The sequence below is a fragment of the Nestor notabilis genome, unplaced genomic scaffold, assembly GCF_000696875.1.
Source record: "Nestor notabilis isolate BGI_N333 unplaced genomic scaffold, ASM69687v1 scaffold1664, whole genome shotgun sequence".
Lineage (NCBI taxonomy): Eukaryota > Metazoa > Chordata > Aves > Psittaciformes > Psittacidae > Nestor > Nestor notabilis.
Genome location: NW_009924010.1, coordinates 11083 through 29681, shown reverse-complemented (window position 1 = coordinate 29681; position 18599 = coordinate 11083). Strand labels below are relative to the sequence as shown.

Genomic DNA, 18599 nt, shown 5'->3' with positions numbered 1-18599 from the left:
AGCAGGATGCAAGCAGGATGCAACACATTCTGTAATGCTGAAATAACTACACAAATAAGATGTTCTCACTTCAAAGCAGATGGCTGAAAGTAAGTCACCCTAATTACTATACTACTTCCCCTCATTAGTCTATGCTGTCAGTAACAAACATTGAATACTGTAAGTTGCAGAAATATAATTAAAGATAATTGCAGCACTGTGACAGAATTTTCAGTGGACCATACTTGCTTGCATCAGGACAAAACGGAATTAGCCCCACTAGCTAAGCTGAACAGCACAATGTCAAACTGGATATGGGAATGATAAATTAAAAAACTGTAAAGTAACAGCAAAGCAGTTCCTATACTTATTTTCTACTTCTAGTAGTAAGGGATAGTGTTAAATGTTCTGAAAATCATAAAAAAATCACATTTTGCTCTGCTCCTGGACACAGGTCCACAAGTTGGCTGCTTTCTGACCTCATGTCAGGATGAGACCTGGATGCACACTACTGCTAGTCACCCACCCCAGTTCCCTCCAAAGGAGCACAGGCTCTTGTGAAGGAAGGGAGGGAGGGAACCCCAGGAGAACCTAACGCTTCTGCTGCAGGCAGCCTGGAGGCAGGACTGCAGGGCTCCCTGCAGAGTGTGAATGCCCCACAACTCATACGTAGAATTGAACCTGAGGCTTAAACATTCAGGCTACATCTAAGGGATCTAAGGGTGGTGATCAAAGACTGCGCAGCTTCATAAATGTTCCTGAAACTTTGCAGTATTACCCTGAATCCAGAAAGGTAGGAATTCTAACCTTTGTGCCCTGTATATGTATTTTGAGTTTCCAGTGAGCCTATAGAGCAGCAGGAACACATAAGCACTACCAGCCACTCCATGACATATTCCAGGTCCCTTCTTCAATAGGCCTTTCTGCCAAGTTAGCTCTCCACAGCGGATACAAGTGTCCAGATATTGAGGCTTCTTGGAAACCAGATAAGCTTTGGCAAACAGGTATGCAATGCCTAGGAAAATAGCAGTGAAATTGTCTTTTGTAATAAGTAGGCCAAGGGTTTCATAGAACACATAAGAAAACAAAGATTTATACACTTAAAAACTGCAGTCTCATTATCTGCACTTGTCAACGTTACAAATCTCTTTGCTACATATGGAGGGGAGAGTACCTGGTATGCTAAAAAGCAGATGAGCATATGCTAAGATGTACTTATCCACCCCATGTGACACAACCACTTTCAATCTTTTCAATGCATTCCTGAATTTCAGGGTTTCCCAGTCTTCTAACAATTTAGAACAGTAGTCACATTTTTGCCTTTAATACAGTAAACTCTTAGCGCTATCTTCTATTGGTTTCAAATCCCTCACCTACTTTCACCGACACAAGCATGGGCAAGATAATTTCTTACACTGGCAACAGATAATTTTTTACCAAATGAGAAAAAGAAACTTGCATTTTTTTTTTTAATTTTTTTTTTTAAGTGGAGCCCATGCTGCTTTATTCTAGTTATAAATAGTTATACATCTTAACTTCCGTTAAAGAAAAACCAACCACCAACCAACCAATTTGGCTTATTTTCAGAGGGGATTTGAATGAATTAACCATAATTTTTTACAGAGCATTGCACAACTCAGTTCATGGTAACCTTCAAAGAATGCATATGACACATAACCAAATCAAGTGCCTACGGAAATGCTTAGAACAGCTCACTTGTGGTCTGAATATAATGTACACTGAAGTAGCTGAAAAGTGTTCTTGTAAGCTACATGTGTGTTACTACCCAAAACCAGTGATGGGATACAGATCTTCTGGGGAAGAATTATACCAATTAATGAATTTGCATGTCTCTAAATGTCTCCTAAAGTAACTTCTTAATGTGCTTTGGGATTTTGTCACTTTGGTCCAGTCTCACTGTGTATGTCTCCACTAAGTTAAACCCAAGTCAAAAACTACTCTTAGGATGCTGAAACAAAGAGCACGTCTTGCCTGCAGGCTCCATCACTAGGCCAGCTATGCTGTAGAAGTAATTTTTTTCCTCTTAAAAATAAAATAAGTTTGTTAAACAAAAGCTGGCTTTACTTCACTTCATTAGAGTGTGGGAGCAAGAAGTTTGTTCCTTAACCATACCAACAAAAAGATAATGCACCAGCAGAAAGCCCATTTAAGGGATGTTAATTATAATGTACTTTTTAAAATTTAAACAGAACACCTTTAAAAGCAACGCATCAATGTTCATGGACATTCTTTAATAAAAGTAAGGTTTTTGGTACCCTTCCAGGTTCATGTTACCAGGTCAGTATGACTTGTTAGCAATAAAATTTTGCCTAGGGGTAAAAAAGCTATTTCAATATATAGCATTACTTGCCAAAATTGCTAAGGTGTAGGATTAGATTCTGAACTGGCATACATCAGACTTACCTCATCAACCCAAACTAAGGATTGATTCTCTTTATCTCTGAGAAGCAGTTTTATATGGGTGACCTTGAGAAAAAAGGCCCCTTGCTAGTACCAACTCCCCTTCACATTAAAATACTTTGGTCAAATTTATGCCTTATCCATGTAGCGAGTGCAGCTTAAACTGATTCTGATGAGGGGGAAAAAGCTACTCTGAAGGCCTTCCCAGAACTCACTGATGTGTCTGTATCTATGTTCTTTTACACATTATTTCTGTGTCTAGCCATACGCTGTCTTTAGACTCAGCTGAACCACTCTTTGAGGTCTGATCATGAAAGGGAGCAAGAGCAGAAAACACACAGCTGAGGATCACCAGAATTCTTTCAGCTGTGATCACCTATCCTTTTAAGGCAGAAAATACACCTATTTTTCCAGCTGCTTCAGCAATAACTGAAACACTCTTAACTGGAAAAAAAGCCTGAATAGTTTCCCTGCATCTCATAAAATGTCAAAATTGGTTAGATTTAACCTGGATTATCTTCTACATGGAATCACCTAATGGGGAAAAGCAATGTGATTAGCATTTGGCTATTCATAGCATCAATGGGAAAAGAACCTGGAGCTCCATGACACCAGTGTACAAGTTCATTCTCCCGCTCAATTGTCTCTCCCAGCTCAGGAGGCCAGTTGCTGTTCTGTTCTTGGTCCATAAGAAAATCAATGCTCTGCCACACAAGCTCCTGATCTGCTGGCTGCAGGTACTCATAATAGGAAAGTAACATCTGAAGGATTGATGAAAGCCCATGAGCTGCACCTGTAAAGAATAGAAACAGTCAAATTCGAGGGTAGGTTTAGGTCCTACCTCCACCTCACGGCAACTTTTCCTTGGGACTGATTTTCTTGTCAAGCACATGACTCTTTCATCTTCTTTATGCGTATTACAGTAGTGCTTGGCATAAAAGCTTTCTAGGCATGCAACAGTATGATTTGTTACTACTTCTTTCATTTCCAGTTCTCCTACCTGTGCAAAAATAGGTATGAATTTTTTCTGCTCTCACTCTGATATGACTGAAACTCCATGCGCGAAGTTAAATTGAACCTGAACTGAATACTACTTCAAGACATTATTCTTGACAAAATACTAAATTTGGACCATTATTCTGAAGTCTTTGTTGAACCCAAATTGAAATTGGACCATAAATGGTATTCCCAGTTACTGACTGACAGTATCAGTCAGCTAAAACCTAAATTTCAGTGCAAGAATTGTCTGCCAGGTCTGTGGAGCAGCACCACTCATTGACTTCTCTCTCTGCTCCCCTGCCAGAGAACTCACTAAGATCTAAAAACCAATCTCACACTTTCTGCAGTGTGATATTGTGCCTTGAGGACCCCACTAGGTACCTGCTTAATGATCTTTCACCACTGCTTCAGATGAGCTCCAACTACGCTGCTTAGGATGGGTAGGAGCTGACCATACGCTTCAGTTGCACTAGTACAGCCAAAAGTGCTCTGCAAGTCCCTGTGTGGCAACAGGAGCTTACAGGTATCACCCCTGAAAGCTCTCTCTGGTAAACTTCTGCACGCAGGCATGATGACCACACCTCTCACTGCCTCCCTCTGGCAAGGGCATATTTACCCTTAAATGAAGCTGCTGCCTGCTGCTCCCCCGGTGTGCACAGGCAGCCCAGCCTTCCCCAGTGCTAGGCAGCATCAGTCCTTCCTTCCAGCTCCTTAGTCCCAGTTAGCAGTTTTAGGAGGTTAGATAGTCCCAACTCAGGAGAAATCCCACACTAGTTTTTAAGTATTTTGTTTCTGAAGCATCTACTGGCTCAGCATCTACACACAGTATCACTTTCAAAGTAGTCAGTGTGTTTTACTCACCAAGGTACTCTGTTCCATAGTAGGAATACATGAGTGGGAATGGTTTCCGCTTCTTCACTGCATACTGCTTTCCTGATTCTAGTATGGCCAGGCAAATTGATTTTATTTGTGCTGGGGTCAGCACCTAGACAGAAACATCAAACCAAACATCAAGTCCATTATAATAATTTTATTTTTTAGGCATTTTTCAGGACTGCTTTTTTGCTGGTTCACAAGACAAAGCGCTGCCTTGAATCTTATGAGCATGCCATCATGTGTATCGTTATTAAGAGTTCCTTACATAAACCAGTAAATTTACATAATGTTTCTCAAAACCAGAGTTTCATCCTGTCTAAGGAAAGCAAATGTCACATCTTTAGCTGCACAGGTAAGGTGAAAGAGACTCATTCAGAGCCCCTGCCTTTCCTTCCCAGAGATCCATCGGTCTGATGGAAGCTGACAACAAGCACCAGGCAAGCTACAGAACAGCCGCCTCCAGACTAGAGGAAGTGACATTAGGAGAAGATAGTGGAAAAGAAAACTAGAGAAGAAGTAAATGTTACAGGCTTTGTTGGAACAGATTTTTCTGCAGACAAAAAAAAGGGCGTAAGGAAAAGGGTACTAAATTTTACTGAAAATCACTACTACATATGTAGGTTCAGAAATATCTTAGTAAAACAATCAGGCCTTCTTATTTCAAGAAAATGCTAAGAAAAATGAAGTGCAAGACAGGTTTCTATGAAGACAAGCTAGCTATGTTTATAAGACTTAATCATCATGAACAGGTCAACACTGCCTTTAATGCAGTCCTAAGAAACGACTAATGCCTTACTCTTAGTGGTGTGAAAAGTAAGTAAGATTTACAAATTGTATATTTCATCAGACACAAACTATTCCAAGTTACTGACCTAAAGCATTCAGAGAGGAATTGGTTTTACAGGGTTTAACTACAGCTTTAATTATATGCAATTCACTGCAGTCACTGGTTATTTCCTCTGTGTCAACCACATCTGTACATTACTGACCAATACCTAGGTCATTTAAATAATTTAATTGAAGTAGGGTTTTGGCTTTAGGCAAGAGCAGCTGTACTTTGCAAAAATGTATTTTCAACTCTTGAAAAGAGAACTGAGAAAGGAAAAAAGCAAAATAAAGCGGAAAAAAAAGGAAAAATATGTAGAAATAGACATGACAAGATAAACAGTAATCCTAAAACTAACTGGAATATCAAGGTAATGTATTTAAAATGTTTCTGAAAACAACTGGTTTTGCTATAATTTGTATTATCATAGGATTTGCAACTACTTCTTCAAGTTTAATGGATTCTGTTAGCATTCAATATGGAGGCAACATCTGTTATAAACCATATTGTCTCATTTGGCATGTAAAAGATGCTATGGATAATTAGTATCACTTAGAACTTGACTGAAAACTAATGGCTGAAATATCTTGTTTGTCTATCTTGCCTTGCTCCCTGATAACAAGGCATTTTATTACAGCTGCTTCAAATGTCTGTGATATTTGTATAACCTGGAGAACAACCTACTTCTGATCTTGATTACTGATCTTTAATGTTACTGCAGTAGAAGTAAATAAGCCTTCAACATCTGGAGACTTCACTCATTTCCAGTAATTTTTAAATTAATTGTTTCAGCTTCAATGAATTTAAAGAAAAAGTTTAATTCCTAAGCAAATGAGAGAACAGATACATAGTGAGAGGCACTGCATTCTCTCCAGAGCTCTTATTTTACCACCTTGCAGTTTGGAACCTAATCCTCCAAATTCGGTACTTTGTAAAAGGTTTAGTAAGGTAACCCTTTGAAAATAAATGTGAATGATAAGATCTCCTAGTTGTAATTCTGGAAGGCAAAGGCATACTGTTTAGAAAAATCTTAATCAGTTCGGTTACTTAATAAATGAACTGGCTTTCAATACCATGTTTTGTGAAGCTTATTTTTATGTTCAGGGCATTTAATTTTTAAATTGAATTAAAGACTATTTTAAAATGCTGATTGCGTATTTTAAATGGATTTAAACTTCTACCCAAATCCAGCCTTGTACAATAAAGATGTATCAGCTAGCAAGTAATGTATTGTTCACCATTTTTTAATATAAAGTTAAGCGTAAGTAGTCAAACACTTAAGTACTACGATTACTTAAGCATATACATAGTATACCTTTTCGGCTGGCATAATAAAATATGCTAAAAATATCACCTCCTTTTCATTATACAAAGAAACCCCACATGCTAAGCCAGATAAAAAATTATACTTAAAATCATTATTAGAATGGATGATGGAAATCAACCTACCCTGACCCACTTCCACATTACCAAAGAAAATGGAAAAGAAAGTAATCCACATATCTTGAAAGCAACCTTCTCTCTGGCCACTTGGATGGACCTGTATGCTTAAGGCAGGTAGGAGATGTGTCCTAACTAATAATTAAATGCGAAAATTTTTGTGCTCCCTCCAAACCAAACATCTCTTGCCAAGAGCCTCAATCCACAGTCATTGTAGGGCTGCTGCCTGTTTTCCACATAAATAGGGAGGATTTGTATTTCCTCCTTATTCTAGGAAACGGTTGGCTGGAACAGAACCCCCCACTTACTGTCATTATTAGCAGTCTCCCGAAGGTTAAATGATCAGAAATCACACTTAAGATCTCCATTGGCTTGCTACACTGTATTTCAACCAATTCTGTGTTAAAATCCCCCCAGACTTTTTACCTTGCCAAGAAGTAACATCTCTGGCTAGTTTCTCTATGCTCCCTCACAGTATCTTTAAGAAAACAGCTAAAAACCTATGACCAAAACAGCTAAAAACTTATGACCAAAGCAACAATAATAGAATACATTAATCATAAATACAGTTGGTGTTGCTGTGGTTCTACAAAGTTCATTTTAATTTCACTGTAATAACAATGCCTCTTTGCCCCTGGGAATTACTGAAGCAGTATGTTTAATTAGGGACAACAAAGAAACAGAGTGATCATCCCACAGGCTTTAAAAGGTTAAATCACATACTGGTATCGCATCCTCTGGTGAATGCTGTCAGATGCTGTGAGGAAGGATAAAGCCAAAATGAGAATATGCTACCCAGAAAAAACTTCATGCTTGAGATAGCTATATTTTTTTTGAGAAATTTCTTGAATGTAATTTAACATGAGCCAGCTACACAGTAGGTAAAATTATTCTTTATCATGTCAGTACTTAGCCAAAAGACTACTAAGAGATATAATGTTGATGGTTTGATATTTCAGCTAACTTTTTTTGTATTTTTAAAGACACCACAACCTATCCTATTGCATCAAAAGCATAAATTAGAGTCTCCTCACTAGATCAAGGGTTGCGATACATGCATTCCACATTTCCCCTGCAATTTCTGTATCACTTCAGCAGCACTTTAATACTTAGTATTTGTACTTCCGCCCATGCCTAGAAGCCCTACTTACAGTAAAAAAGCCACTGTGTTTCCAAAGTCTCTCAATTTTTCTCTTGTACTACTGCAGACAATATTCCTTCTCCCATCAAGGCACTCCACAAATCTGTGAATTATTTAAGGCAGGTACTTTATTCAGTAAATCCCTGTTAAAAGTCAGCAAGGAAGTGCCATGTCTACAGGAATCAGAGAACATCCTCCTTTGTTGTTAGCAGTCTTACTCAACCTTTAGATTGTTAGAAGTAAATCATCTCACATCTCCTTTCAATCTCCTAAGAGAGATTTTGTAATATATTAGTTATGACAGTGCCTACGCCCTAGATATGTTTCAAAAACTGTAGACAGAAATCTCGACCTTGAGGATTAGGCAGAAAGGAGCAGGACTAGCTCTTCTTTGCTGCCAATTACAGTAAAATTGTCAGCACTTCATCATTCCTCTGAATGCCTGCTGCAAGCCCCTTAGCTCATGATTTGCCTTTTTAAAACCACTGCTACACAGAACTGCATACTGCATTGAGTATATTTGAAGACTGTAAGCTTTTAATTCTTTTAGATTTCTATTTATTTTCTTAGAGCTTCTTCCTGTATGTAACAGAAGGCATTACTGAATGCCAAGTATCATTATCTTTTTATAGATGCATCAGTACTTTGAGGACGTAACAGCCACACTCACATTATTGTGGAAAAGGCCTTTCTCTGTGCATGGAAAAAAAAAATGTATCTAACATATAAAACCTCTCTGTCACACTTCAAGAAAGCCATTTACATGCATTTGCTCATACACTTTCTCTGATGCCACAGAAAGTGTCAAAATAAGCTGTCAAAATGGGTCAGTCTACAACAACCTAACAGCAGCTTTGCCATTAGTCTCCTATGCTGGAAGGCCAGCAGAGGGAGCTTGTGAATTAGTTACCATACTCAAAAATGCTGTAAGAAAATATACACTGTTCTGTGTGGAGCAGGACAGCTGACTCAAGCAAAGATGCTGGAGCCAACTTGGTAATTCAATGATACCTTACTGCACTGTGTGATACTTAAGTTGACTCCTTAAACTTTATTTTTTTTTCTACCTAAGACAGGGCTGAAATCGTTGAAGGACTTTTCCATGTAGTCATGGACAGGTTTATTTTTTCCTTTCAGATGATGGTAACACCCGAAGCCATGGAACAGTAGCAGGTACAAAGACAGAGGGTTCTGCCTCCTCTTAGACTTATTCCAGTTTCATTGATGTACCTCTCCTGCCGCACACGGGAAAACCCAACTCCAAGAGCACAGCTGTCTGCTTTCCTTACAAGCAGCGCTAAGTACGCCCTTCTTTTAAAAAGTAAAAAATAAATACTTTTCTTAAATCTCTTGAAAACTTTGTTCAAGGAATCAGATTAGTTCCTGAAGTACTACTGACATTGTTGCTAATGCAATATGTTTTATGCTGTAACAGCACCATTAACAGTACTTTCTAGAGAGCATACTTTCCCAAATTTCTCATATTACCACAACTACTTGGCAATGTGTGTAGACTCAGCACGACTACTAATATGATTGTGTCAGTGCATTGGAAAATGGTACCTGACTGCAATCTTGAGTAAAACAGATTTCCCTATACATCCCATTGTTATTGCTTCTTTTTAACATGTAAATTTGGGGGGGGTTTGAGGCTTGCTCTTTGCCTCAGCAACATGGAAACAGCAATGTCAGTCCTGTCCTGTTTTGTGGATCTAATCCTGAGTCCAATCAGAACCTGAAGGCTGCATTTATTCCTGATGAATTAGATCACTGGTAAAGAAGACAACAGAGCTAAAAGAGTACAAAATTTCCACAGGTCTCACTTGCCAGGACTGTGTAGCATTAAACCCATCAAATTCTGCTGTTAAACCTGTCCTTGAGAAGGGGAAAATTTCAGACATGACTGCAAATGAAGTGTTGCAGAAAAGGATGGAGCACAACTGTTACTGTGGCTGGGAGGCTGCCCGAGAGCAGCTGGTCCTGCTACACAGTTGGTCAGATGCAATGACCATCTCTATTCATTCTGTCTCAACTTAGACACTGGAGAGTTTGAAGAAAAAACAGCCACTGGCCTTTCCTCAAGCTCCCCCTATCCTGGGTCACTGAAGAAAGAGGGAAAACATTAGTTTCTGCAGTTACACTCAGGCCCCAACATCTTTCATTCAGCTGCACCAGTCTGGTTGGATACAGCTACCTAGTTCTAATACAGTGGCTCTCCTAGGTCTTGGGAAGGAAACAAGAGGTCCCCATGACACTCTTTACCTGAAGAAAGAAAGAAAGCACAACTCCTTGCTCACTGCTGCTGTAGAAGTGAAGCAGGAAGGATGTCAAGGAACAGATCTTAAGAGCAGAGCAGTTCAGATAACCAACATGACTGAAGAGGTATCAGTCTGCCTATTGAGAGCTTAGGTGCTGGTCAGTACCAAAGACAGCAGGGAATCACTCAGGAGGACAAGTCCCATCATGGAAGAAGTGAGGTACCCCAGGATGCACTCCTGTTATTATGGCTTTCAAATGGCAGCTGTCTGCACCCCAGCTGCATGTTCTCTTCTGCCTAGCAGAGAGTTAGGGTTACCACAGAGAGCCAACAATTTCATTTCAAACATCTCTCCCTAGAATTGCACCCAAATTCAAGAGCATGAATTGAAAAGCATGTTTAAAAATAGTAAAAATATAACACTTGCAAATTAACTAAGAAACAAACCCAGCACTGCTGAAAAAGGCTTTTTCCCACATTACAGAATTCAACCCCAGCTTTTTTCAGCAAACAAGTAAAATTCTTCTCTTTTTCTTTATTACTATTCACCAGCCTTATAACGCATGGCTGAGCCATTCTGGAGGCACAGAGCCTGGGAACTGGATAAAATGGATGCATCAGTGATCAACTTTCTGCAATCCAAATCCTTGTTTGGAGCTTCTGTGTGTCAACCACGCATCCACGAGACATCGGAGCAGTTTATGACAGCTGCAAATGAGTCAGAGATTAGTGCTGCACGGATACTGCCTTTCTTCCATCTACACTCCCCACACAAGTAGGACAGAGATTATTCACATAAAAACTTCATCAGTGGGAAATCCTTTGACTCTCTTTAGTCTCAGTCAGAAAGTACATCAGTATGAAAGTGCTGTAGTTAGCTTATGCCAAAACTGCAGCGCAGAGCTGTCATCTCCTGGTGGGAGATCTATCCTTTTGCACTCCAGATACATGTCCCTGACAATTCTGCATTACAATAATAAACAACATCCAAGCTGAACACCTTGCACTCTTGATTGGGTAACAGGCAGCCCAGTGTGTTGTAGCTGTGCTACCCCCAGGATCTCATTCCATTTTTTACACTGGTAAGCACAGAACATCTGCTCTGCCCCTGTGTTTTGGATCAGCTCACTTCCCCTTAACAGCGGGTCTGCTGGTTCACTGGAAGTGAATCCACGTTCTCATCTGTTCCAGAGACATTTCTGGTTGTAGCAAAGCTGCCCTCTTGTTATAACTGGTTTATGTGCGCAACTTATGCAAACGTGTAAGAAGTACTATCCATTCTTCCAGTTCCAGTGCAGCAGGAAACAGGATTTATGAAACCGACTTCGCAAAATATAAACACTTTGTAACTGCTGTAGCTGAACCCAGGACAGGTAAGTCTCCCTATACTTTGCTGTAATCGCGTCTTTAGTCTGAACTCAAAAAATTATGCAAGTCCAGTTCAGCTGGGCACCACCATTTCCTACCAGGAACTGAGGCAGACTGCTCCTTGGAAAATGCATTTATTAGTGTTTATACATGTGTGCAGTTCAACACGAGATGGTCAGAACTTAATCTTGACTCAGTCAGTAAAGGCTAATACTTTTCACAGGGAGGCTGACCTAGTCTTAGAGTTCTACACATGCAAACAGCAACTGTATCTAGCAACCAAACAAAGCTGATAACCCATGTTGTAAGATGTCCTGAAGGTTTCAGAAAGAACTTGATGCTTCCATTCCTTCATTCCTTTACTTCCTCTGAAAACAAGAGCATTCAGCATCTGACAGGGCACTGATCTAATAAACTGTAATGTGTTTACTTCTTGTCCTGGGTTCAGCTACAGGGCTTAAACCATGACACTTCTGAGGACTAAAAGTGTGCAAAGAGAAATGTTCATGCTAGGACCTCTTAAGATTATGAATTGTACTGCTGCCATGTTCATGAAGACAGTTAATTTTGAAGGTGCCATTAAATACAGAAGTGAAATCAGGCACTGTTGCAAGGAGTAAGAGGAAACTAGGACACCTCTGAGAAACTTAATCTAGTTTTGTATGGAAAAATGTTAATACCTGTAAAGTTCCTTTAAACTGATTTTTAGCTAAGAAAGACAAAGAGACTAGAGCACTGTGTATCACTTCATACACCTGAGGTAAGAAAACTTCACTGCTGTAGTGATGTCTCCAGATAGAGGCTATGTGCTTGCTGGCTGGCTACCTCTATTACTCCTCATCTGGGCTGTGAAGGACCAGCCGGGTGCCACACTGCAAAAAGTGCCATAAAACAGAAAAGGGCTGGTATAACTGACCCCAGGAGAGAAGGAAAGGCGGTAAAGTAAGGGGGAGAAAGATAAAAGAGAGAAAGAGCTCCTGGGCCCTGTAGGCTATATTAACTAGCTGTGTCTGAAGAGAATGGTCTACATACAAATTCAGTGTAGTACTGGCCTGGGGAAAACAGCAGTTTGCATATAGCACATTTGGATGATTAAATGTTTTTCTACTGCACCCTTCACTGAGGCACTTCTCTGACAAAGTTACCGCATAGGACCTGTATGGTCACACAACTTTTTCTCTTCCCAGCTTGTCAATACAGTTTTCATTCTGCAATTGTATATAACACTAAGGCTTCCATTGTTTAAACAACAGTAATTATCTTGTTCATTGCAAAAAAAGATGAATACTTTTATCACACTGAAAGCAACTATGCAATACAGTAAGTAAGAAGTATAGGACGGGGACAGAGAAAGATTGATTTCTAGTTCCTTGAGAGTATCTCTAAAGATGTTCATAGTTTAACTCATCTCCAGTGATAACTATCATCTTAATCACTCAGAATGATGGAAAAGAGCCAGTTCAGTTTCATGCAGTATTTATTTTTTTTTAACTTGTCAATGTCATTTCATCTATTAGATCATCCATATGGCTTTTAATATCAAAGTCCCCACTGACCTGAATGGGTCCTCACTTGGGGTATTACTCCTGGCAAATATTAAATAAGAAATGCTGAAAGTTTTACCAGTTGGTGTAGTATCTAACATAGATATAAAAATAATTTGATGACCCCCAGGAATGAAGCCTAATAATTCACTTAGTAAATAGGATTTCAATGCCATGTAATTACTCCTATAAATACTTGCTAGTCCATGTCTTACCAGTAACACCATGGGGCTGGCTCATAGTTGAAGCCAGTAATGATTTTGTCTGAGGTAGCCTTTAAAGATTGAGAACCCAGGAATAAGGCCTACTTGACAGGGTAAAATGCTGACCTTGCTTGCAGACACAGAGTAGGAAAACCTAATAGAGCTGAGCAAACATCTAACTCTTCAAGGATTGATCCTACTCAATTGATTTTAGTCAGTTTGGAGGGATGTGACAAGCAGATGCATTCTCGTTCATTGCTCTACACCAATGTGGAATGCATAACTTACATACAATAAAAACATTTGGGTTTTTTCATCATTTTTTTACAATTCAAGGCTATCTATGCTCTATGAATAAAACTGCATTTATCAGCAGTAGTTCTCCCTGTAACTCCTGAAAGAATTTTGCTTCATGTCAACAAATATTCTCAAGGAGATTGTTTCCTATGATGAGCTGGGCAATATACTGTCTTCCATACCTAAATGAAAGAGGATTAATAATTTCAGTTCAGGTATGAGACACCACTTCCCTGAAGCCAGAATTCCAAATAATGGTTTACATTTTGTATTGAGGCAGAGCTTTACACTCTTGCTGTAAAGCTTCTTTCCTACCTCAAATATATTGTTTGAAGAACTAAAAACATAGCAATAAAATGGAAGACCGCAGTTTATACCCCCACTATCAAATTGTACTGGACAGAACTATCTGATCTCACTCAATATTCAGTTTAACAGGAATTCATTTGCCTTTCAAGCTTTTATGCTAGGTCATGGTTCACAGATGCGGCTGTGATTGTAGGACACGGGTCAAATTTCCACTGTTTTCCAGGATGAAATATTTTCTGTCAGGAATTACCAAAATAAAACAAACCAACCAACAACAACAACATACAAAAAATCAAGTAGAAACAGGTGTTGTAGAAACAAGTCAGTCATTCTCCTAAGAAGCTAAAAAGACTGCTACATTTATTTTCTGGACAGAGGTAATTAACCACAGAAAGTTATTTTATCTTGTTATGTAAGGACAAAATGATAGCTTATGCAAAACAGCAAGCTTAAAGACAAAGTATCTCTCTGCTCACCCAAGACTCAAGTAAGCTAGAGAATCTATTTCTGCAAAATTTACCAGAGTCCACTTGCACTGTGGAATTTTAAGAAATCAGCCGAACCTCGCTGTAATTAAGGTGATTTTTTTTTTTTTTTAAGATTTTTGGGGTTACTGCCAGAAGTGCCCCACCACTCCAATTAAATTAAATTAAATTACAGTTCTTCAGAGCCTGTGATCTTTAAATAAATATTTTATCACCTTTCAACTCATCAAAAATCACAATGTAAGAACATTTATTCCTGACAGATGTGGCAAGTCCAAGTCATACAACCAACTCCCAGAACTCAGCCCACCAATTCTGGAAGAAAGATAAGCCATTCCTTTAAAAATTCAGGTTAGGCAAGTTACAGACAGCACATTCCAAAACTGCCTTCCACAGACATTTGTGCAGCTACTTTGAGTCATCTAGTACTGGTACAAGATATTAAACCAGACTGAGTATTGGAAACAAATCCTGAAGAGGAAACATTTGTTTGTATACTGCTGTGCTCCTAATTGCAAGCAAATGCAAGCATTCAACTGTTTGGACAAGTTTGAAAACCATTACTCAAAGCTCTTCTGCTGTTAGTGTGTCTCTGCCATGCAGGAACAGTTTCCTTCCATGCTTACACTCTGGGTGACAAAGAAACAGAGTGACTTTGGAGCCCAGAGTTTGGAGCACTTCCCTCCAGGCCCTGCTCTGCAGAACAGAATTTGAGTTTTTATGTAAGTAATTTCAATCAGAGCTGCAGTAAGGGACTTGCTCTAGCCATCAGCACACATGGCTTAAAAGCATCAGCTTAAATTCTTGCACTGTGTCAGAAAGAGAAGGGTTGCGAATTTGAACTACCAGGTTAGTCATGAAATCTCAAGGTTATTGCATATAAAAAGGAGGAGTCTATGACCCCTACTTGGCCTGTAATTTTCTCCGAGCCCAGTTTGGTCTTAAAACCTGTATGGGTGATGAGAGGTGAACACATTCTGCTCTTGCTAATGGGGAAAGACATGATGCTTACTTCACTTTTACTCCACAGCAGACCAGACCCTGCCTGGGGTTCTGTGAGAAGAGCACCTCCAGCAAACTGGGAGAGACTGCAACAGGGAGAGAGCAGCTAGGTGGGACACGCTCCCCAGCTGTAGCTTTAGAGCCTCCTTTGGAGGAGGGAGAGATGAGCTACAGCAGGTGAGCAAGCTGCTACTACTGTGGGAAGGCAACTGGAAGGAGTTGCATAAACACTGTGGACAAAAAAAGAGCACTATAAATCTGTACCAGACCTCCATGGATGGTGAGTTATACAGCTGTTGGCTCGTGAATTTTGGCATGGCTTATGTGCCCCACAGTGCAGCACTCTCAGGATTTGCATGCCTATCAAAAGATGCTCACAGGAGTTCAAGAGCATAAATTAGGTGCCTTGGACATTTAGGCATATCCAAAATAAAGTCACCAGCAGAGAAAAGTTTTGATCTCAAAACTCTCGGGTCTTGGCATCCAGAGTGTCTTTTAGGCAATGGAAAGGCCTGAAGAATCACAGAAAATGAACCAGTAATATCTTTGTTGGGTGCTACAGCTGTGTAGGCAGTCCAAAATTTCACTGACCTTCTGGATACCATCTTGTGTTAACATCTATCAGGACTGGTTATGACTTTTCATTTATATTAGCTGTTCATTCCCATGCAGGATGAATGCAGAGAAATGTAATGCTAATTTACATTAATGTAAGCGTAGAACTCATGTGCCTGTTAGATCCAGATGTACAAGAAGTGATGCAGCATATGTGCGAATGATACACTACCACTCACGTGAACTTGACTACATGAGCAACTAAGGCCCTGTCATTTCCAGCTTACTTGAATCTCAGTTTCTTCCTAGCATACAGGATAAGTATTACAGATAATGCTCCCCAGACACATGGGCTTGTACTGCTAAAAATAAACCTTGTTTTAGTTCATTTTTTAATCTCTTGAGCTGTTTTCATACTATTCCTCTGCCTGTACATGGTATTTGGCACTTGTATCAGTTTAAAAGCCAAAACAATTCTTATCCAGTAAGCTGCCTCTTCTGGATCACTAATGAAGATAATAAATAAGGCTGGTTCCTAAATCAGTCCTTTATTAGTAGTTATGATTAGCTTTGCTTGTGGTCTTTCAGCCAATTCCAAATCCACAATGTCCCCATCCAAGCCAGCATGAATTAAGTTTTCAAGGAAGGTTATCTTTGATACTGCATCAAAAGCCCTATTCAAATGTAAACAGAGTATTGGCTACTGCTCTTTTGTCAGCCATTAATTTTATAATTCTGTTATTTACGACAACTTATCTTGCTTCTCTAGCAAGACTTCTTTATTCTTCTAAGTCATGCTGCTTTATATGAGTAGTTCTATTATGCAGATATTTATGAGGCATGTGACATCTAGAAGTATGTCTAAATATTTGCTGCTGAGGAACAATGTGGCAACCTGTGAAATCAGCTAAATGAGGTAAATGACACAACAGCATCATTCACAGGCTAACAGAAGCATAAATTAGTCACCTTAAAGTAGCACCAGCACCGCTTTCAAGTAAAGGTAATTCTAAGGAACTCCATGCTGGAATCATACCACTTTTACTTTGTGTGATGATCTGCAATTTATGCCATGCCAATAAGCCACTGAATAGAAATATCAACTTAAGCTACAAGAATGCTGACAGTATAATGCAGGAAAACCAGATGAAGGTGGTCAAGTCCTCTGAGTCATCTGAATTTTATCCTACTCTTAGACTGTGGTAGCAGTCTGAAGTAGTAAAAATCCTGATGATCTGTAGGTGGCTCCTGGATCCTCCCAGGAAAATCCACAAAGACAGTTCTGAAGCAAAAGGCAGTAATAAAAGAGTTTCCAGTGGCACACAGTGCCATTAGCAAAACCTGGCAATATGCCCACAACTCCAAATACAATTCAAGTCATACTTCAGATACAGACAGTCACTTATAATTTGATACTGCCATATTTCAAGAACGGAGTAAGAGTCATGGGATTAATTTGAGGAAGTGTAGGATACTGTGGTCTTTAAAATGTAGCTTACTTGGTAAGTAATGGGATCACCATCTGTACTTTTCTCCTGGTTAAAAGATTGCCAGTTAGTACTACACTGCAATTAGGAAAGTGTTACGAATCTTCCCTTTGCTCTACTTATTCTCAGTTGTGACTGTGTATAAACCAATCATGCTTTGGGATAAAGAGACTGATGTGCCAGAAGGTGCAGTTCAGATTACTCAAGAAGAGTTCAAACCTAACACAAAAAGGAGCGAGAGGAGTAACAGCCATGAGATAAACCATACCACCATCAATAATAACCAACAAATGTTAACTGCATTTAGCCATTACCCTGCATTTGAAGATCTCAAAGTCCTGTATAATTAACTAAAAGGAATTACTATTACCTCATGCTACAGACTACATTGTGTTGTTGCTGCTCTGGGAGCACTCAATGCCATGCTTCTCTTTTGTTGGATTTGTCATTTTACATGACTCTTCTCTGCAGCCCTAGAGGAGGAACTGTTCAAAGTGAGACAGAAGGGGCTCAGCCAGCTGTTTCAGGACCTACAGATGACATGATGTGTTTTCCAAGTCAAGCTTTTCATGTCGAACTACATGCACTAACAATTCAAAGAACTCTTTGCCAGATGCCTTTCCTACCTATTATACGCCTAATATTCTTGATGTCCTTGGAGTAAAGAAGATTCACTGCAAGGGCCCAGAAGGACACAGTGCTTGAGGGGTGTCCTGGCTACCCACAGACACCACAAAGAGTGTTGTATGACTCCTGGCCTGTAAATCAGCTTTCAGAAAAAGGTTTCACCTTCTTCCCTGTGATGCCACCTTGGCTTCTCACACATAATGTGGGACAGCAAACTCCCCTCCTTCACTGGCAAGCATCAACCTGAGATGCTTGAGGAAACAATCTTGTAATAGCTCAGTGGGACAGGTACTTTTAGGATACTTCCTATCTTCCTTTAGCTGTGTGGCATGGTTCACCTCTTACCGTCAACTAGACATTTTCACTAACAGATGTTCAAAGCTGCAGGGGTGAAAGGCACTCAGAAGCCCCTGGGCTGCAGCATGCTCTAAGACTGCTTTGTTTTTGTGGGAAAAAAAAAAAAAACAACTTTACACTAAAGCTCTTAAAATCCATAACTTTCCCAATTACCTGCAAGAGCCAGGAACAATTTTGTCCAGCTTAATACTTAGCTACCAGGGAAAGATTTTGCTCTTCCTGGATACAGTAAAGATTGACAAGAAGGGACATAACCAGTGTTTAGGGCTCTGTGGCAAAGCATGGTGCTGAATGGCTCCTTTCGACCCTTCTGGACTTGAGACTCTTCCCTGCTTGCAACCGAAGGGTAAAAAAACCTGCAATCCTTTCCCTGTCCAAGGTACTACGGGAAGTCAGAGTAGGTGGAATAGCACTGTGAGCCTGCTT

At 39.7% G+C, this 18599-nt stretch overlaps 1 protein-coding gene across 1 annotated transcript in view; it reads right to left on the bottom strand.

Annotated features, from left to right (window-relative positions):
* The window catches only part of LANCL3 (LanC lantibiotic synthetase component C-like 3 (bacterial)), a gene marked incomplete at its 5' end in the record, with an annotated part of 7502 nt that extends 502 nt beyond the window's left edge, over nucleotides 1-7000 (bottom strand). Inside the window, 4 exons of the mRNA XM_010012423.1 lie at nucleotides 787-994; nucleotides 2996-3193; nucleotides 4261-4384; nucleotides 6984-7000. Of these exons, the coding sequence (XP_010010725.1) occupies nucleotides 787-994; nucleotides 2996-3193; nucleotides 4261-4384; nucleotides 6984-7000 (547 nt within the window). The remainder of the gene's footprint in view (nucleotides 1-786; nucleotides 995-2995; nucleotides 3194-4260; nucleotides 4385-6983) is intronic.
* Between the last annotated feature and the right edge of the window lie 11599 nt (nucleotides 7001-18599).